At 35.9% G+C, this 16,786-nt stretch overlaps 5 protein-coding genes across 5 annotated transcripts; 2 read left to right on the top strand and 3 right to left on the bottom strand.

Moving 5' to 3' along the window:
* Window positions 1-1,169: 1,169 nt before the first annotated feature.
* LOC103835919 (golgin candidate 2) lies at window positions 1,170-4,616 on the bottom strand. Its single transcript, XM_009112112.3, has 10 exons — window positions 4,315-4,616; window positions 3,292-4,176; window positions 2,900-3,010; window positions 2,732-2,791; window positions 2,563-2,620; window positions 2,347-2,399; window positions 2,153-2,245; window positions 1,871-1,996; window positions 1,753-1,800; window positions 1,170-1,682 (listed from the first exon to the last, which is right to left on the bottom strand). The coding sequence occupies exons 1-10, from the start codon at window positions 4,366-4,368 to the stop codon at window positions 1,317-1,319; spliced, it is 1,854 nt and encodes a 617-aa protein (XP_009110360.1). The 5' UTR covers window positions 4,369-4,616; the 3' UTR covers window positions 1,170-1,316.
* Window positions 4,617-4,933: 317 nt separating this feature from the next.
* On the bottom strand, window positions 4,934-6,554 carry LOC103835918 (ras-related protein RABA6b). Its single transcript, XM_009112111.3, has 2 exons — window positions 5,986-6,554; window positions 4,934-5,536 (listed from the first exon to the last, which is right to left on the bottom strand). The coding sequence occupies exons 1-2, from the start codon at window positions 6,204-6,206 to the stop codon at window positions 5,077-5,079; spliced, it is 681 nt and encodes a 226-aa protein (XP_009110359.1). The 5' UTR covers window positions 6,207-6,554; the 3' UTR covers window positions 4,934-5,076.
* A 240-nt stretch (window positions 6,555-6,794) lies between these two features.
* LOC103835916 (probable calcium-binding protein CML27) lies at window positions 6,795-7,598 on the bottom strand. Its single transcript, XM_009112110.3, has one exon. The coding sequence runs from the start codon at window positions 7,508-7,510 to the stop codon at window positions 6,986-6,988; it is 525 nt and encodes a 174-aa protein (XP_009110358.1). The 5' UTR covers window positions 7,511-7,598; the 3' UTR covers window positions 6,795-6,985.
* Window positions 7,599-9,527: 1,929 nt separating this feature from the next.
* LOC103835915 (non-specific lipid-transfer protein-like protein At2g13820) lies at window positions 9,528-11,129 on the top strand. The gene is made up of 3 exons (XM_009112109.3): window positions 9,528-10,092; window positions 10,182-10,241; window positions 10,854-11,129. The coding sequence occupies exons 1-3, from the start codon at window positions 9,750-9,752 to the stop codon at window positions 10,976-10,978; spliced, it is 528 nt and encodes a 175-aa protein (XP_009110357.1). The 5' UTR covers window positions 9,528-9,749; the 3' UTR covers window positions 10,979-11,129.
* Window positions 11,130-13,277: 2,148 nt separating this feature from the next.
* LOC103856770 (replication protein A 70 kDa DNA-binding subunit A-like) lies at window positions 13,278-16,632 on the top strand. Its single transcript, XM_033276776.1, has 10 exons — window positions 13,278-13,552; window positions 13,834-13,995; window positions 14,083-14,356; window positions 14,745-14,859; window positions 14,933-15,057; window positions 15,124-15,205; window positions 15,279-15,390; window positions 15,697-15,854; window positions 15,920-16,040; window positions 16,110-16,632. The coding sequence occupies exons 1-10, from the start codon at window positions 13,340-13,342 to the stop codon at window positions 16,386-16,388; spliced, it is 1,641 nt and encodes a 546-aa protein (XP_033132667.1). The 5' UTR covers window positions 13,278-13,339; the 3' UTR covers window positions 16,389-16,632.
* Window positions 16,633-16,786: the final 154 nt, after the last annotated feature.

Genomic DNA, 16,786 nt, shown 5'->3' with positions numbered 1-16,786 from the left:
CCGTGTGGGCATGCATTTATTGTGTATATGGGCTTTTCTAGTGGGGCATACAATAAGTGTGATCCATCTTTTCTTTTGTTTTGTCAGAAATTAAGGAAATATTTTTAATGAAACTACTCCATCTGTATCATTTTAAATGGTGTTTAAGGTTTTTACACAAAAGTTAAAAAAATATAAAATTTTATATAATTTATCTTAGTTACATAAAAATAGCGTTAAATAAAATTAGTTCAACCAATAAAAAAATACAATATTTTGTTATAAATTTTAAATGACAATAAATTTTATTTACAATACTGAGAACATTAATTATTATGAAACAAAATAAAACTTCTTAAACACCACTTAAAGTTATACCGAGGAATATATAATTATGATTTTTGTTTTCACATCCAGAATAATTTTACTGATTAAATAAAAATAAGTGGACTTGATACAAACTATTAAATGCAACATAACAAATTAAAAATACTCTAATTATGAAACTCTAATGAAACACTCTAATTAAAATACTCTAATTATTAAACTCTAGATAGTTAAAACTAGTGACTATAAAACTCATTTCTTCTCAAGCGGTGTCTTCGTTAGGACCGGCGCTGCCTTGATCCATGACCGTGTCGATGATGTCGTCATTTTCCATCATGAGTTGAGCGGGAGTCTGTAGTGGCCTGATGAAGGTACCGTTAAAGATGAAACTGAGAGTGGTGTAATCTAAGTTTCTCCTTTGGCAGTAATCAAGCATTAGTCTCTCAAGATGTACATGAACACCAATCTCGTAGACATCTTTACCTTCGTCCTCTAGGTTCGTGACCTTGAGAGTGATCTTCTCTTGTGGAGCTCGACACCTCTTTGACCTCATCATTAGTAATTTAGAAGAAGAAGCTTTGAGCCTTTGAGAGAGTTTTGAGGTTTCTAGGTTTGGCAAACTAAGGTGAAAAACTGATGAATGTTAAAGAGCTGTTGAGATTAAAAGGACAATCCTCTTCTACTATTGGTCCGGTCCATCCATCTCTTTCTTTTTTCATTTTACTTTTTAGTTTCCCTTTTTACCTTCAGTCTTGGGCTTTGACTGAAAGTTGCTTTTGAAACTTGAACTCGTAAGAAATACGCAACAGCTTCCTTGTTAACTAACTTACAGTTAGAAACATGTATATGAAAGAAAGAAAACGAACAAAAAAACTAAAAATAATATATACTCAAATCACAAGTTAGGCAAGCTTTCTTTTATCGTCTACAGACCCGTAAGATGTAAAGTATCAGTCTCGAATATATAACGTGTAGTTGTTCCTGTGAAAGGTTTTAGCTAAGGAAAAAAGCTATTGAAGGGAACTATTACTAAAGTTCTCTAAGGAAATCACTGCGCCTGATTTGAGTTCATTTGAAGAAGAAGTACTGGAATGAGAGAGTAAGATGTATAGTACCCAGAGATGAAGGCAAACCAGATAGACCAAAACCCATATTTTAGCAGTCGGGTTTCTACGCAAGAAGACGGTTCCAGAGACGAATATAGCGTTTAGTTGCATCACTAGCCATCCCAAATGTTTCTTGCCTGATCTGATTTTACTTTGGAAAGCTGGTTTTAACTTTGATCCTGAGAGTTTCCATTCTCCTGCTTCAAAATCTTGGGACGAGGCTTCGGTTGCAGACATGCCTTTGTTTTCTTCTATAAGCCTTGTTACAGCCTAGCAAAGAATCAAACTTTGGTTGTGTGTGTGTGAAGAACATATAGATTGGTGGGATTCATCGATGTACCTCGATTCTAAACGATAGAGTTGCTTTATCTGAGGAAAGCGCTTCGACCTGGTAAATTTGGCAAGAGAGTCAGGAAGCTTTTATCTGAATTATCGTTTATTTAAAAGTGTTCATATACCTGGGATTGTTTTTGAATAAGATGGTCAGTTAGTTGGTCAAGTCTTCGTCTCAGTTCAGTTTCCACTTCAGTTGGTTCTTCGAGTTCTTTCTTCATCGTACTGATATCTGCTTCCAGTTTATTTGCCTGGAGTTTTAACAAAGGAACCAATGTCAATAGTGAGAGTATGTGCCTTGAGCAACAGCCCAATATTTCATAGAAAAATTATACAGCTGCATATACCAAATCATTCCATATTGAACCTGGAGAGTAAGTCACAAGTAGGTAACTGTGGTATCTAACCTTATCTTGCAACCGTCCGATTTTATCAGTCAGCAAAGAAATCTCTGCTTCAAGCATCTGGTGTTCGAATATGTCTCCTCTAGAAGCATCTAACTACATAGCCCACACGTAAGCAGCATGATGTCCATGCTGAAATTGGGGAAAGAAAAAATAACAGAAAACAAAAGAAAGAAAGGAAGGAAGACTCAAGGCACCTTGCTTAAGAGATTTCCACTTCCCCGGATATTAGAAGCTTTTTGCTTCAATACTACATGATAAACACTTCTTTAAATAAAAACTATAATGGAGAAGTGCTTATTGCTAAATGAATATGAGCAGTAAAGCAGAGTCGTATGGAGTACACGAAGTTTTCTATAAAAGGGGATTCTTCAATACATAGTAATAACTATCACATTTCCCAAAGAAAATACCTTCAAGAGCAGACTCTTTAAGCTCAACTTGTTCTCGGAGTACTGTTACTTGATCTATCTGGTACATAAGAAAAGAAAGAAATTAGTAAACAAATGCAGATATATAAGTTCGTTCTAAAACCTTGACCCAAATCTCTTTCAGTAATAATAAGTAAAGTAATATCTATACCCGAGTCTCAAGCTTCTTCTGCCCAGCAGCAAGCGATCTAGTAAGTTCAGTGTTTGCCGCCTATGACATACCAACTTTATGTTTAAATCAGAATATCGAATCATCTTGCTCCACTTATAAGGTAACAACACTTTGAATTGTCGCCAGACAATATGCATTCTGTAATACCTCTAATCCGGCCAAGCGTGAAAAAGCTTCCATTCTAGTATTGTTATGCTTCTGTTTTTCAAGGTCAGCAGCGTCCAGCGTTTCCATCATGTTTGTTTGCAACTCCGCAGCCTAACAAAATAGGACATAAACATGTATAGTTCAACTAGCTCCGAGTAATACAGATATCAAATCATATTATAGGTGTTCGCAGCTATCATATGATCTTCACAGTTCTGACCCAAGAGTACACCTCGTGTCAAAGATAATGAGCATGCTGTTTCTTAATCTGAATCAAGTAATATGCATGCATTCATATCGTCAGTTGATACACAACACAAAGTCTAAGAGCAATCTTAAGTACTTACTACCTTCATCATTGCAAGGAAAAAAAAAACATAATAAACTGCTACCTCTTGTGCCTGTTGTTTAGCTCGTTCCTCGACTATTTTCTCTAAACTCTGTTTCTCACCCTCAAGTCTTGCTACCATATTCTCACGCTCTTTGATGACCTCTACAGCTTTTGTTGCAACTTTCTCAGCAAATACTTTCTCTCTTCTCCTCCTCCGCTCATCCCTCTGACGCTCCCTCTCAGAGTCAGTGCTCGAGTCAGACTCATAATCCGATTCAGAATCACCACTTGAAAACGAAGAATCCTTCCTCTTTAGACCATCAGAAACATTGCTCCCTGAAACCTCTCCCTTCACTTGTTCTCCCCATACATCACTTCTTCTAGGCTCACGACCATCTTTTCTTCCTACATGTGATAATTTCTCCCTAATGAAAGTCTCATTAGTCAATCTCGAGGAGTCATCCAAGGGAGGTGGTGCAGCAGCATTAACATCCTTCTCAGTCTCTTTGTGCGTATCCTGAGAATCATTCTTACTTTCCATATCAGCATCAGAAGGGCGGCTAGACACTTCCTTATCCATCTGTTTCTGTGGCTTCCCTCCGTTACCATTACTCTTCTTTCCATCAGATACCAAAGGATTCTTTTTCCCATCCTTCTTCAATCCTCGAACCACAGACGCTGTTCCACGGGGAGTACGAGGCTTAGAAGTGCAGGTCCCTTGATTATTAGGAGGAGCACTCAGAAGCTCTGTCCAGTCATTGTCAGTGAGTGTAGTAATAGGTTTATCTTCTCTCAAACTACTACTACTACCTTCATATGTTTTCTTCCTCAGCTGATCTTTCAACGAAACAAGAGTTGCAGATTTTGAAAAGGTCTCAAACGCCTCGTCATAGGTGGTCTCAGGCTTCTCATCTTTTCGAAGAGACTCTGCTGCCTGCTGATCAATCTGCAATGCACCACCGTTTTACATTAATCCCAAAATCAATCAAGTTCCATGATTAATCTGGATCACGTCCATTAGAGATGAAGATTCAATTAGAGATTCTCATCGGAATAGAAAGAGTAATGAGATTCGACATTTCACCTGTTGAAGAATCGTTTCGGCGGCTTTGAGCTTCGACGAGATCCAATTCGCCATTTCCTTCACTGTCCGTCAAATCAAAATGGAGACGACACTAAAGAGCCAAAAACGGCACCGTTTCGTCAGTGATCATTCATGAATTAGTCTCATGACTCTCATCAGACAACACGCGGAAGAAGAAAGAACTGGAGGGTGTGGTATTACAGTGACGAGCCGGTGACGTTAATCATTAGCAAACCCAGAAAACGACTCCACACTAACCAAACCGGATCCGGTTGAATTTTCGGTTCACGATCCATTTGTCTTTTGTTTTTTTCTTTTGGTCGGTATTTGTCTTTTGGTTCAATTGCCTAGCTTATGTGATTTCCCATTAAATGTAACTAATATTATATGATGATAATAGAATATATAAATACAGCCGAATTAATATTTCAAAAATTATAAAGTTATATCATTAAATATCCAAGAAATATAAAAAAATAAAAATAAATAAGAACTATTATTATTATCATTATCAAATATATAAATACAGCCGAATTAATAATTTCAACAATTATAAAACTACATCATTAAATATCCAAGAACAAGAACTATACAAATAAAAATAAATAAGAAACTACTATTATGTGATAATAATAAAAAATATATAAGGACAGCCAATTAATTTTTCAACAATTATAAATTACATCATTAAATATCCAAGAACTATACAAATGAAAATAAATGAATACTTCTTGACAAAAGATAAATGAATAGTTAATTAATTTACTTTAGACAACAATTGGAGAAAGAAGTACTCAACGGTCGAGTGGCGGTAACTTCGTCAATATTTACTATCTCTCTACCGGTGGGAACGACCGGAACATCACCGTCGTCACCGTTTGATTTGTTATCTAAAGCTATCTTCTGGATCAAAACCTCATGTATCCGTTCGATCATGCTTAGAAACGCTTCTTCCACGTTTTGGTTCTGTAAAGCTGATGTTTCTAGGAAATATAGACCCTCTAGTTCAGCTAAACTCTTACCCTCTTCTTCGTCTACTTCTCTAGACTGCTGGAGATCGGATTTGTTACCGACAAGAACAACAACGGTATCAGGGCTGGAGAAGCCTCTGAGCTCCGACAACCATTTCTTTATGTTTTGGAATGTTTGACGTCTTGTGATGTCGTAGATCAATAAAGCTCCTAGAGCTCCACGGTAATACGAACTCGTTATTGCTCTAAATCTTGTATCCCCATACAAAAACAATGATTAAGATCATTTATAAAAAAAGATTAAGATCATTTATAAGTTTATAACATAGATTGTTAAATGACTAGTTCTCTAGTTTTATTAAGAAAATGATTCGTCGACATATATAAAATTCTTTTCTGAAAAAAGTCCCGACATACAACTAAAGATTAGGTCCGCGTGACATCGATTGCTTAATTATCAAGATTTTCATTTTTTTTTTCTTTTGCGCGTGATCTCCTTATCTTACCATTATCGCAATCCTATACTTGTTTATAATAATTCAATGTATTTTCTATTTTTTTTCACATGTAATTACCATTTACGATGAACACATGACACGAATATATTTGTCATTAACGTTGATAACAGAAACTTTGATTATATCTTGATCATCAAATCCCGTTATAGTAAGTTTTTGTAACAGAGGTTGAATTTTGGTACCTTTCTTGGCCGGCGGTGTCCCATATCTGAGCTTTGATGGTCTTGCCACACACGCGAACATTCCGGTAAGCAAAGTCTACTCCGATGGTCGGTTTAGAGTCTAACCGGAACTCATCTCTCGTGAATCTAGACAATAGGTTTGATTTCCCCACGGCGGAGTCTCCTATTAGCACCGCCTTGAAGAGGTAGTCACACTCTTCGTCGTACGTTTCCTCCGCCATGCTATATAGTGGTCCGGTTTGATTAGGATTTATCTAAGCAAATGGAAGAGAAAGGAAGATCGATGATAAAATATTAAGGAGAAACGGTTTGTTGTAATATAAGGACCTATCAAGAAAGTCTTTCCATTTGGTATGTATATGGCTCTATTTATTATTAAAAAGTTATACAATTGTATTTCTGCATACTAGTGTCATGTGATTGCGACTATTATATAATATAAACATTATTTTGAGGACTAAATACATTTTTGAGAAAAGTAGTATATAAGATAATTGGATATAAAAGAGGCGTGAAAGAGACTTTACAGAATACAATCCAAGAATTCTGTTAAGAGTATATATTTTGTCAACTACGTTTATTTACTTGTGTATTGTGTCTTTCATTTACCTAAGCTTGGTGTTATGTTAGTATCTGGCACCAAGTTGTGGAGTTTTGGGTTGTGAAAAGTCATAAAGCTCAATCATGCATGTTTCTTAGTACGTTTGAGTTTTGACGTATTACCAAATTCACTTTGAGAGTTAGGTTGTCAAAACTACCAAATTCACTGAATGTTAGGTTTGACTTGTGAAACAACTGAATAAGTAAAAAAGCAAAAGATGGCTATTTGGGCCTTAAACGGGCTTTAGAAGGCCGATATTTTCTCAAACATCTCCATATGAAAAGAGAGAAGACTTTATTACATTTTCAAAAGTACAAAACCAAAGTAACAACTAGTCCCAAGTACATCCAGTTGTAGAGAGAATCCAGATACGCAAATCGAACGAATCTAAAACCTAGGCTAGGTCGAACTACTGTTTGCCGCAGCAGTGGATCCGTTGTTGCTGTTGGTGAGTGAGGATGACGTCATCATCTTTTGAAACTCTTCGAAATTAACGTTCCCATCGCCGTCAGCATCCACAGGTCCGATCATCCGAGTGCACTCTTCGGCGGAGCACGACATCCCGAGGCGGTTAAGGACCTGGTGGAGCTCAGAGGCGGAGATGAGTCCGTTTTTGTCCTGGTCGTAGAGGTCGAAGGCGTCGCGGATCTCTGCCGCGGTGGAAGACGAGCGGCAGAGAGTAGAGAACTCGTCCACGTTGATGTAGCCGTCGCGATCGGCGTCGACATCTTCCAGCACGCGGTTGAGTTCAGTCTCCGAGTATGAAGTCCCCATGGCTTTTAGAACGCCTCCGAGCTCAGCCACAGAGATCTTTCCGTCGCCGTTGGAATCAAACTGGTCGAAAACCTTCTTGAGCTCTTCCGGATTGGCCATGTCCACTGAGGAAGGGGTGGCTTTAGCGGTTTCATGATTAGTACTTGCCATCTTTTATCGGTAGAGAGAGAGATAAGAGGTTTTGGAGCAAGTTGTTTGGTTGGTTGGTGGCTTGTGAATTTAGCTGCGAGGTTGACCTTTTTATAGGTGCCACTTCTTCTACGGACGCATGTATACACTAGCCACGTAGTATTTTTGGTAGCAATCAGTGACGAATTTGAAATCGATTATTCATGTATTTAATACTAGTGGAATTTGTTTTCGGATTTTATTACACATGCTCGTGATGATCTGGATTAACACATTTACAAATTGTAGGATATGTTGTTATAAAACCCCCTTTTCGATTTAATAAATGCCTCAGTTTAGTAGTTAAGAGAAAAGAGTGCAAACCACTACATAGTATTTCATTTGGTAATATTTTGCTGATAAAGAAGTAAGAAACTGGGTTTTATTTTCCCACCAAAATATTTTTAAATCACTTTGCCAAAAAATATTATTAAATAACCCTATAGTAATTTATTTCGTATCATTTATAAAAAAGCATATCATTTATAAGAAATGAAAAATTATTCTCTTTTATTCATTTTTTGTAGAGAGTTATAAAAAGTGTTTTCACTACAGATGAAAACGAATTTCTGTTTATTTCTTATATTTTTGTTCATTCTTTTCTATTAGTTTTGTAATGGTTAATATATACTAGTTTAATTCCAAATTTTGTGATGTATTTTGATTCTACATTTACGGTGGTTATTACATTCATCATTCCACGTGCTGCGAAGTTTAAAGAGCATCGGACCACGTCCCTCGCTGAGATTCATTTGTCTAAATGGATATTCTCCCCCAAAAGGCAAAATCTCAGCAATTTAAGTTGTTATTATCACTGGGTTTCATAATTCATTAGTACTGTATTATTTAGTAGTTAGTAAATTATTCTTGAATAGACAAGTATTTCTCTAATTCATTAGCTAATTCAATTGGAAACTATAATTTATATTAGATACATCATATTAAATTTAATTCCAAGTAGTAGTAGTGTTAAGCTGTTAATCATGCTAAATACGTTCCTGGGAAATGTGTCTCAATCCAACGCGGTGAACGCGCCAGGTGCACACTCCTTTACGCGGCACAATAATACCAGTGGGGTCGTTTTTAAACTATCCAGAGTTCTGTAAATTACAAGCTAATCTAAAACTTTAGTTGTATTACACATTCAACCCTTTGCAAATATCAATTCCCTTATACTAATCAAACCACCACACGGTTAGATTTCTATTTCAGCCTGGTTAGTTGGCTGGTTGCTAATGACTTGACACGTGAGAAAGATGTAAGAGAGATGCACGTAATTTAGGGTTTGAGAATATAGTGTGCAGTCTTAGATTAATTCATTTCATAACATTAATTTCCACAAAACTAGAGATAGTTTATCTTTTTGTGTTCTTTCATGCTTAATTAGCAAACAGAGGGTTGGTTCATAATCAATAGTAAGCCTCAGTATATTTCGTTTGTAATGGAGCTATAACCTTCTTAAAAAGATTTTAAATTGTTAATTAAAGGGCCCGATAAAAATTAGTTCCATTGTTTTCTGGACTATGGCCTAGTATTACACTGAGCGGGTCCTTGATTTTGCATGCCTACTTTATCCCAAGAATTTTGGGTAAGAGATCTACATCTCAATAAGTGGGCTGATCACGAACTGTCATTTCATCATCAGCTTTTCATCTCTTCGTTTTCGTTCTAAAGTGATACTGATAAACCACTTGATAAACGTCTAACATACAAAATATCAAAGTTCCACATTAGAGAATTAGATAAAAAATATCTAATATGTAAAAAGATGTTTAACTCTAATTAGTACAAAAAAATTTGGGAAGAAAAACCAATCAATTAAACCCAAAGAAAATAATATCGTACTAATCAAACAATATAGAGTTGAAGATGTCATTATATATTAGACACTTCTTGTTTCGTATCATTAATTCGACTTTCTTTTATTAACAATCACTTAAACTCTTGGAAACTCTGTCACGATATTTGGATTAACTAATTAATGTCACTAATCTAGGGCTTAGTCTTCTCTCCTATACGCAATGATCGGATAAGAACAGATTCAGTAACTGTTTCTCGAAAAAATAGGCAGTTAAGTCGATTAGTTTTTTTTTTAAATTTATAACCAACGTGTGTGTATAAATGATGAACGTGGAGATGTATTACTAATCCACACAACACACAATCCAAGTTAAAGAAACCGTTACAAAAAGAAAAGAAAAAACTACGTTGTTTCTTGAAAATGGAGATTCTTAAGTTCGCTGTCATTTTTGTACTTTGCTCCATCTCGTCGTCTAACGCCGCAACAACACCGCCGAGCGGCGGAGCAGGAGATGCTCACTCAATGCCATGTATACAAAAACTGATGCCGTGTCAGCCGTATCTTCGCTCAGTCACTCCGCCGCCTCCAGCGTCGTGTTGTATGCCGCTGAAGGAGATCGTCGAGACCGACGTGAACTGTCTTTGCTCCGTCTTCAACAACGTAGATATGCTTAAATCGCTTAACCTTACTAAAGAAAACGCTCTTGTTCTCCCCAAAGCTTGTGGCGCCAACGCTGATGTGTCGCAGTGCAAAGCCAGCACCGGTGAGATACGACGCCGTTTTAGTATGTTTGTTGTTTTCAGGCTAATGCACACATTGTTTTTCTTAAGATTGATTTTGTGTGTTACGAAGGTACTACGACGCCTTCGACGTCACCAGGAACTACTAAAACTCCTCCGGCATCTCCCGCTGGTATGAATACATAACCTTTAAAATGTTCAGAATTTGGAATTTTAATTAATCATGGTTTTGCTTTTTTTATATTATTATTCTATTCAGAAAAGAATTTACAAGTCTAGCTACTCCCTCCGTTTCATAATAGATGAAGTTTCATCTACTTTGCACACATATTAAGAAATTATCTTTTCTAAACATAAAATCATTAAAATATAATTTTAAACTAATTTATTTAATTATAAACAAAAATAATAAAAACATAATTGGCTACACAGTTTTTGATAAAGTTAAAGTTACCTAGATATGTGAAAACATCATCTATTGTGAAACAAAAACAATCATCTAAAACATCATCTATATTGAAACAGAGGGAGTATTATTTTTTCGAAAATGACAAATATCTTAGATCTCACATAAAAATTATGACAAAATATATAAGTAAAAAAAACGTTTTTAAACTTTTGATTAATTTTATTTTGAGAATTTTTATTTTTGTGTGTTATTTTTTGAAAAACTCTGTCTTTATATATCATCCTATGATGTTCCTAAATAATATATTTTTCCTTTTATTATTTTGAAAACTAAGAGTTGTGGAGTATTTATTTTCTTTTTAAAATACATGAACAGAAAGCGGATCTACGGGAGGTTCAGCTTCTTCAACGGCCAAACCATCAGACTCGGCTCCGGCCATCAACTTTTCCGGAATTAGCTTCGCCGCTGCTTTCGTGGCATTGGCAACAATCTTTTTCTGATATCCTACTAATTAGTCACGTCTTTATTCAGCTTACTAGGTTTAAAATGTTGGAAACTACTATTATCAGACAATATTCGGTAACTGATGAGTATTAATATGTACTATGAAATTTCTAATAATAGTAATAATTTCCAACAGCTCTTTACCAACATTTTATCTCTAACTAATTGCCTAAACTTAAAATCGTCTCATCATGGTTTTTGTGTAAAATTTGTCTCCTAAATTGGAATGAATTAGGGGCCGGGAAACGAGCTAGATTGATATTAATTATAAACCATTTAGTTAATCATCTAAGTAATGTACATATACACAATACAATTCACAAACATGTACATCACTACAACTCAATATGAATTATAATACTGACAAGTGACAACGTTACTAGTTCAAGCTATTAATTTTACAAACACTGGTTTACAACATACATATGTCAAGTATAAAATGTCTTTGAAATAGATATGAACCTCGTTAGAGTTTAATAGCAAACGTATTTGGAAGCTAGCTACTGTCAAGATAATGTTAATAAATTATCCCCTCTTTCAAATATGCTGACGATAGCTAGCTACTTGAGATCCCCATTTCACTTTAATTATAACTAATGTGTCATCCAAGTGTTTTTGACTGTTTGTTTTCAGATTATCGATTTAACAAATCTTGTGTGACAGTTCATCAAATGGATTTGGTTTAAATTATTGCAAGATTGAAGTAAGCATAATATAAAAAGAGCAAGAAACAACCAAACAAATAGAATCAAAAGTCCAGGGCACTTTACAAATCAAATCACATAATGTGAACCAGTGTGTGATGTCCGACAACGACAAATACATATACGCAAGTAAACAGACAGCCACATCCACATCATATGAAGGCGCATAAGTTAAGACCAGCTAGAGTGTTCAGCGACAATTTTTAATACAGTTTACATCTTATTATGCCGCAATACCATTGCTAATAAATTCTGAATCAATAGAAAGTATTCAAACATATCAATCTATTTGTAAGCATGTAGATTTTAATTGGTAAATTAAAGTAAAACATAAGTAGTCACATTAATTTATTTTTGTCTTTCTGAATATCATCTATCTAGGATATATAATCACATGCAGTATATTATATATGGCATTGCCTATATATATAGCTTTTTTAATGTAAATTTTAACATTACAAAACGTTGATTATGTCCTATAAATTTGTGGCAACTAACAAAGATACATTTCTACATGTACGATGTATCCAGACAGCGAATGAGCTGTATAGTATATGATGTAATACTTTGTTTCATGGTACCTACTTATGTAATCTTTGTTTTTGGCTTTTGGAATTTCAAAAACCCGATGAACAAATTTAATATTATATATGTAAAATAGTGGGGAAAGGGGGAGGGAACGGAGGGAGAAGCCATGTCCAATGATGAGTTAGGTAGCGTCGTGACTCGAGCTCAGCCCAGTCGCCCAACGCTCCACAACCAACCCATCCTTCATCCATGTGCTTTTTCTTATCTCAATTGATCTATATACTATTCATCAACTAATTATTTGTTTTTTTTTTGTAAACTGGCTTAAACTAATTATTTGTTTTAATATTATTTTTCATATCATACCATCAGTTCGTGTAAAACTAAAAAATATAAACTGGCGATCTCGATTAAGTTACGAGTAGAGAAAAAATTATGCTTCCCAGTACTTGCTAAAATTATTAGTTTTTTTTTTTTTACAATTTTATCTGTTCACCATTGAAAAACTGTCTACAGTTTACTAGAAAAGATAATTTATTAGCGGTTCAAAACCGTACGAAAATAATGTCTATTTTTCTCTGCTTTGTCTTACTACCTCATGCTAGCTGTTTTCTGAATACAAACATTTCTAAATGACCTTTCTCACAACAAAAAGACACAAATATATCTAAATTGTATTTTAGTGTTCGGTAGAACAAACAAACAAAAAAACAAAGCCGTGTTTATAAGGGCTGAATCAAAACAATACTAAAAGCTCGATACGCAGCCTCGCGAGCGTGTCCACGTAAGAAAAAAAATCAGCCAATGAGATTAAATTATTTGGCCATGTAATCAGAATTATTTGGGCTCTGAATTTGTCACATAATATTTGCAATAAAAAATAACCCATTGAGGCCCAATATCAAACCCTAGATCATTACACGAGTCCTTCTTACTTTTCATCTTCCTTCTTCCTCTAGATTTTCATCGATTGAACGACGTTTTGGCTCACCATCTCCACTGCAACCAAACTGTAGAGTAATCAATTGTCCGTTTTGGTTTGATTGATGGCTTCCTCTCCATTTATTTATAAATCTCTTCTTTCATGTTTTTTTTCAATCAAAACTCTCTCAATTTGTTCTCGCGATGAAGTCGAACGGGAAAGCCATAGTCTCCGACGATCCTATTGTGAAGAAACCAAACGGCAAGGATGTTGTCTCCTCCACCGTTCTGGATCAACCAACCGGTAAAAAGGCCGTCTCCTCCGCCAAGGTCCATAAGGTTATGCCCGCTGTCTCCTCCGCTGTACCGATCCAACCAAGCGGATCAACCGCCGTCTCCTCCGTCAAGGTTGATAAGGTGATGTTTTTCTTCTACTGTTCTTCGTCTAATTCGTTCTTGGTATCAAACCCATTCTCTCTCTCTCTCTCTCTCTCTCTCTCTCTCTATCTCTCTCTCTCTATCACTGCGAGTTTTCTCTGGTCAGTGGTGATGTCCGTGCGGAAGGGAGAGCATACGATTTCTTTTTTTGGCTTTCTTTTCACATTCGCCTTTTAGCAGACGTCTTCCCTTTAAACCTATGCGAATTGTCTCACATTACAGCGTCTAATCAAAACCTCTCTGTGCTCCCTTTGTTTCAGGTTCGCTCCTCCGCCAAGGTTGATAAGGTGTTGTTTTTTAGAGACGTCTCATTTGGCATACAAGAAGGGGAGTTAAGGTTTCGGCTCATCCATTTCTGGGAGGCTCGAAATGTGCTTACAAAAACACTTATTGGTCTAGAGATGCTCCTCATTGATGAACAGGTTCGATCTGAAATTTTTTAAAAAGTTTATATATTCTTACGGTCTTGATATTTACTCAATTGATCGTTGTTTTTACATGTTTGACAGAGAACTGTTATCCAAGGTTTCATCCCATCAGCAAGGATTGATACCTACTTGCCACACATGAAAGCAGGATCTGTCTACAGACTGAATAAGTGTTTCGGATCAAACAGCAAAGTCATGTACCGGGTTGCTGAGCCTAGGGTAGTCATCAGTTTCACTTCGAACTCTGTTCTCTCTGATCTTGAGGACAGTCGGGTTAATTTCCCTGATGATCGGTTCCGTTTCCATAGTTACGAAGAGTTTGAGGCAGCATGTGACCTCAAAGGTGATCTTTACGGTAAGACTCATCGACTTCACATTGATTTTGATAACTGTTTGATTTGATCTTAAATATTTAAGTTGTATTTAGCATATCCTCAGATTTAAATAGATAAAGTACTATTTGGTAACATCTGTGGCTCTGTATATATAAGTAAATTTGTATATTTTAGTTGTAGAGTATCATGTTTTATTTTTATTTAGTAGATAGAGAATTATTTGGTAGCATCCGAGATTTTGGGTTATAAGTATTGATTGTCAGTTTTAGATGTGGAGTACCAAGTTCTTTTTTTTTATTCTGTTGCAGTATATGATGAGATTTTGGTTATACTGATGAGATTTTGGTTATAAATATGTTTGTCTAAGTAAAGCTAATCAGCATTAGTTTCTATTATTTGTTATTGCAGATTATGTTGGGCACTTGAAACTGGTGAATGGGCAGACACTGAATGACAGTGTGGTGCTTGACGAAGAGGAAATAGCTTCGACCCGGCGGGTTTTGCTCCATGTTCAAACTCATGAGTAAGTCATTCACAGTGTCTTAGATCTATTAGTATACTATTTCTCTAATCACTTGGGTTTATTTTAATTGTAGTGGACCAGTGATGAAGCTCTACCTATGGGACCAGGCTGCAGCAGACTTTTGTGCCAAATTCAAGTCACATGGAAGCACTCCAAGGGTTATTTTAGTAACCACTGTCAACCCAAAACGTTTTGGAGGTTAGCATACTGAATGTCTTTTAATGGTTTATAGTTATTTTATGACTAACAAAGGTTATGCAACAGGTGCTCTTGCTCTTGCTTCAATGTCATCCTCTCGGGTGTTTTTGGACTTTGATGTTCAACCAACCCGTGATTATGTCACTTGGTAGGTATTCCTCTGGTTGAAATTGAATGTGTAATTTCAGTCTAACTACATTTTGGTTTCACATTTTCTTCAGGTTGGACTCAAATTTAGATGTGGCTAATAGGGTTGATGCAAATGTGGTCACAAAGACTGAAACAATGACGATAGGGGAGCTATTCTCCTATATCAAGCAGGAAGCAGCAAAGGTAATATATTTCCCACGTTTTACAAATGCATTATGAGAAGGTTATTTGGTTGGTGTGGGATGTATGTTTGAGACTTCTTTTCCCAGTTCTATTTTTTGTTGACATGTCCGTATATGATTTCATTTGTCTAGAAGACTCATCCATTCTGCGTAAAGTCTCATCCATTTATATTGATCTCAACATGTTCTTTGCAGTAGTCATCATCTTTATTTCGAATTTCTGTCTAAACACTCAAGTAACCAAAAAGACTCAGTTTAAAAATGTACCTGCTGATGAATTGTGATGGAAGTATTTTCATTGTGGCAGGTTACTTGGTTTGAGTGCACAGCAACTGTTGATGCTGTTTTCCACGGTTCTCCTTGGTATTATATTGGCTGCGGTGTGTGCCATACTAAGGCAATCAAAGGGCCTACATCACTCATGTGCAAGAAATGTGGAAAACATGAAGTAGATGGTGTTCCACAGTAAGTATCATAGTTTATATTTCAGTCATACTTTTGTGCATTCTTTTAATATTCTTCCATGGCAGGTACCTCACAAAGCTGTCTGTTTATGACAACAATGACCATGCGGTTTTTGTTATCCTTGGTGAAGCTGGGCGTGAGCTGACTGGGAAACAAGCATCTGAGTTGGTTGAGAGCTACTTTGAGGTGATTACTAACCTCTATGTCAATACAGCTTAGTATATTTATTCTAACAACTATTCCAATTTATGATAGGCCAATGAGAGCATGGGCGATGATCACTTAATCCCGGTGCCACAGACCTTGGTTGATACCATCGGACGGACATACAGGTTCATTGTCAAGGTATCAGATCGCAATATTAAAGGCGAGATACACACTCTGACTGTCACAAAAGTACTCCCTCTTGATGTTCCTGAACCTGTAAAAGCTTTGGTAGAAACTGTCTCTGAGGAACCTGTGGATGGGAGGGTGAAGAGAGGTTCTGAAATGGTTGAATCAGGTGAAGCCAAACGTGCTAAGTCTGGCAATTAGATCTCCAGTTATACTCTCACATGTTGGGAGAATATGTTGCGGATTAAGTACTGGTTTTCATTTTATTTAAAGACTATTTTGTGTTTTATTTTCATACTTTGGCTTTCAACATTTGAGCTATCTTGGCTCTGGACTATTTTGATTTTATTTACCTTTTGCTTATTTTTGAACTTATGTTTATCACTGATCATTACTAAATGATATTGACTTTCGTCCATGTTTTATTTATTTACATGCAAATTAACATAGACTTAATATAAACAATGCTTATAAAGGCTTATGTAAACATGTAGAGGGCCTTATAAAGTATAAATATTATTCGTTGTTTCTGTATTGTTTATTTGCACAAACCTTTACGATTATATTTTTTTAAAAAGACAGCTTATAAAGTCTTTTAA

The sequence above is a fragment of the Brassica rapa genome, chromosome A08, assembly GCF_000309985.2.
Source record: "Brassica rapa cultivar Chiifu-401-42 chromosome A08, CAAS_Brap_v3.01, whole genome shotgun sequence".
Taxonomy (NCBI): domain Eukaryota; kingdom Viridiplantae; phylum Streptophyta; class Magnoliopsida; order Brassicales; family Brassicaceae; genus Brassica; species Brassica rapa.
The sequence above is the reverse complement of the archived record's forward strand: the minus strand, read 5'-3'. Positions and strand labels throughout refer to the sequence as shown.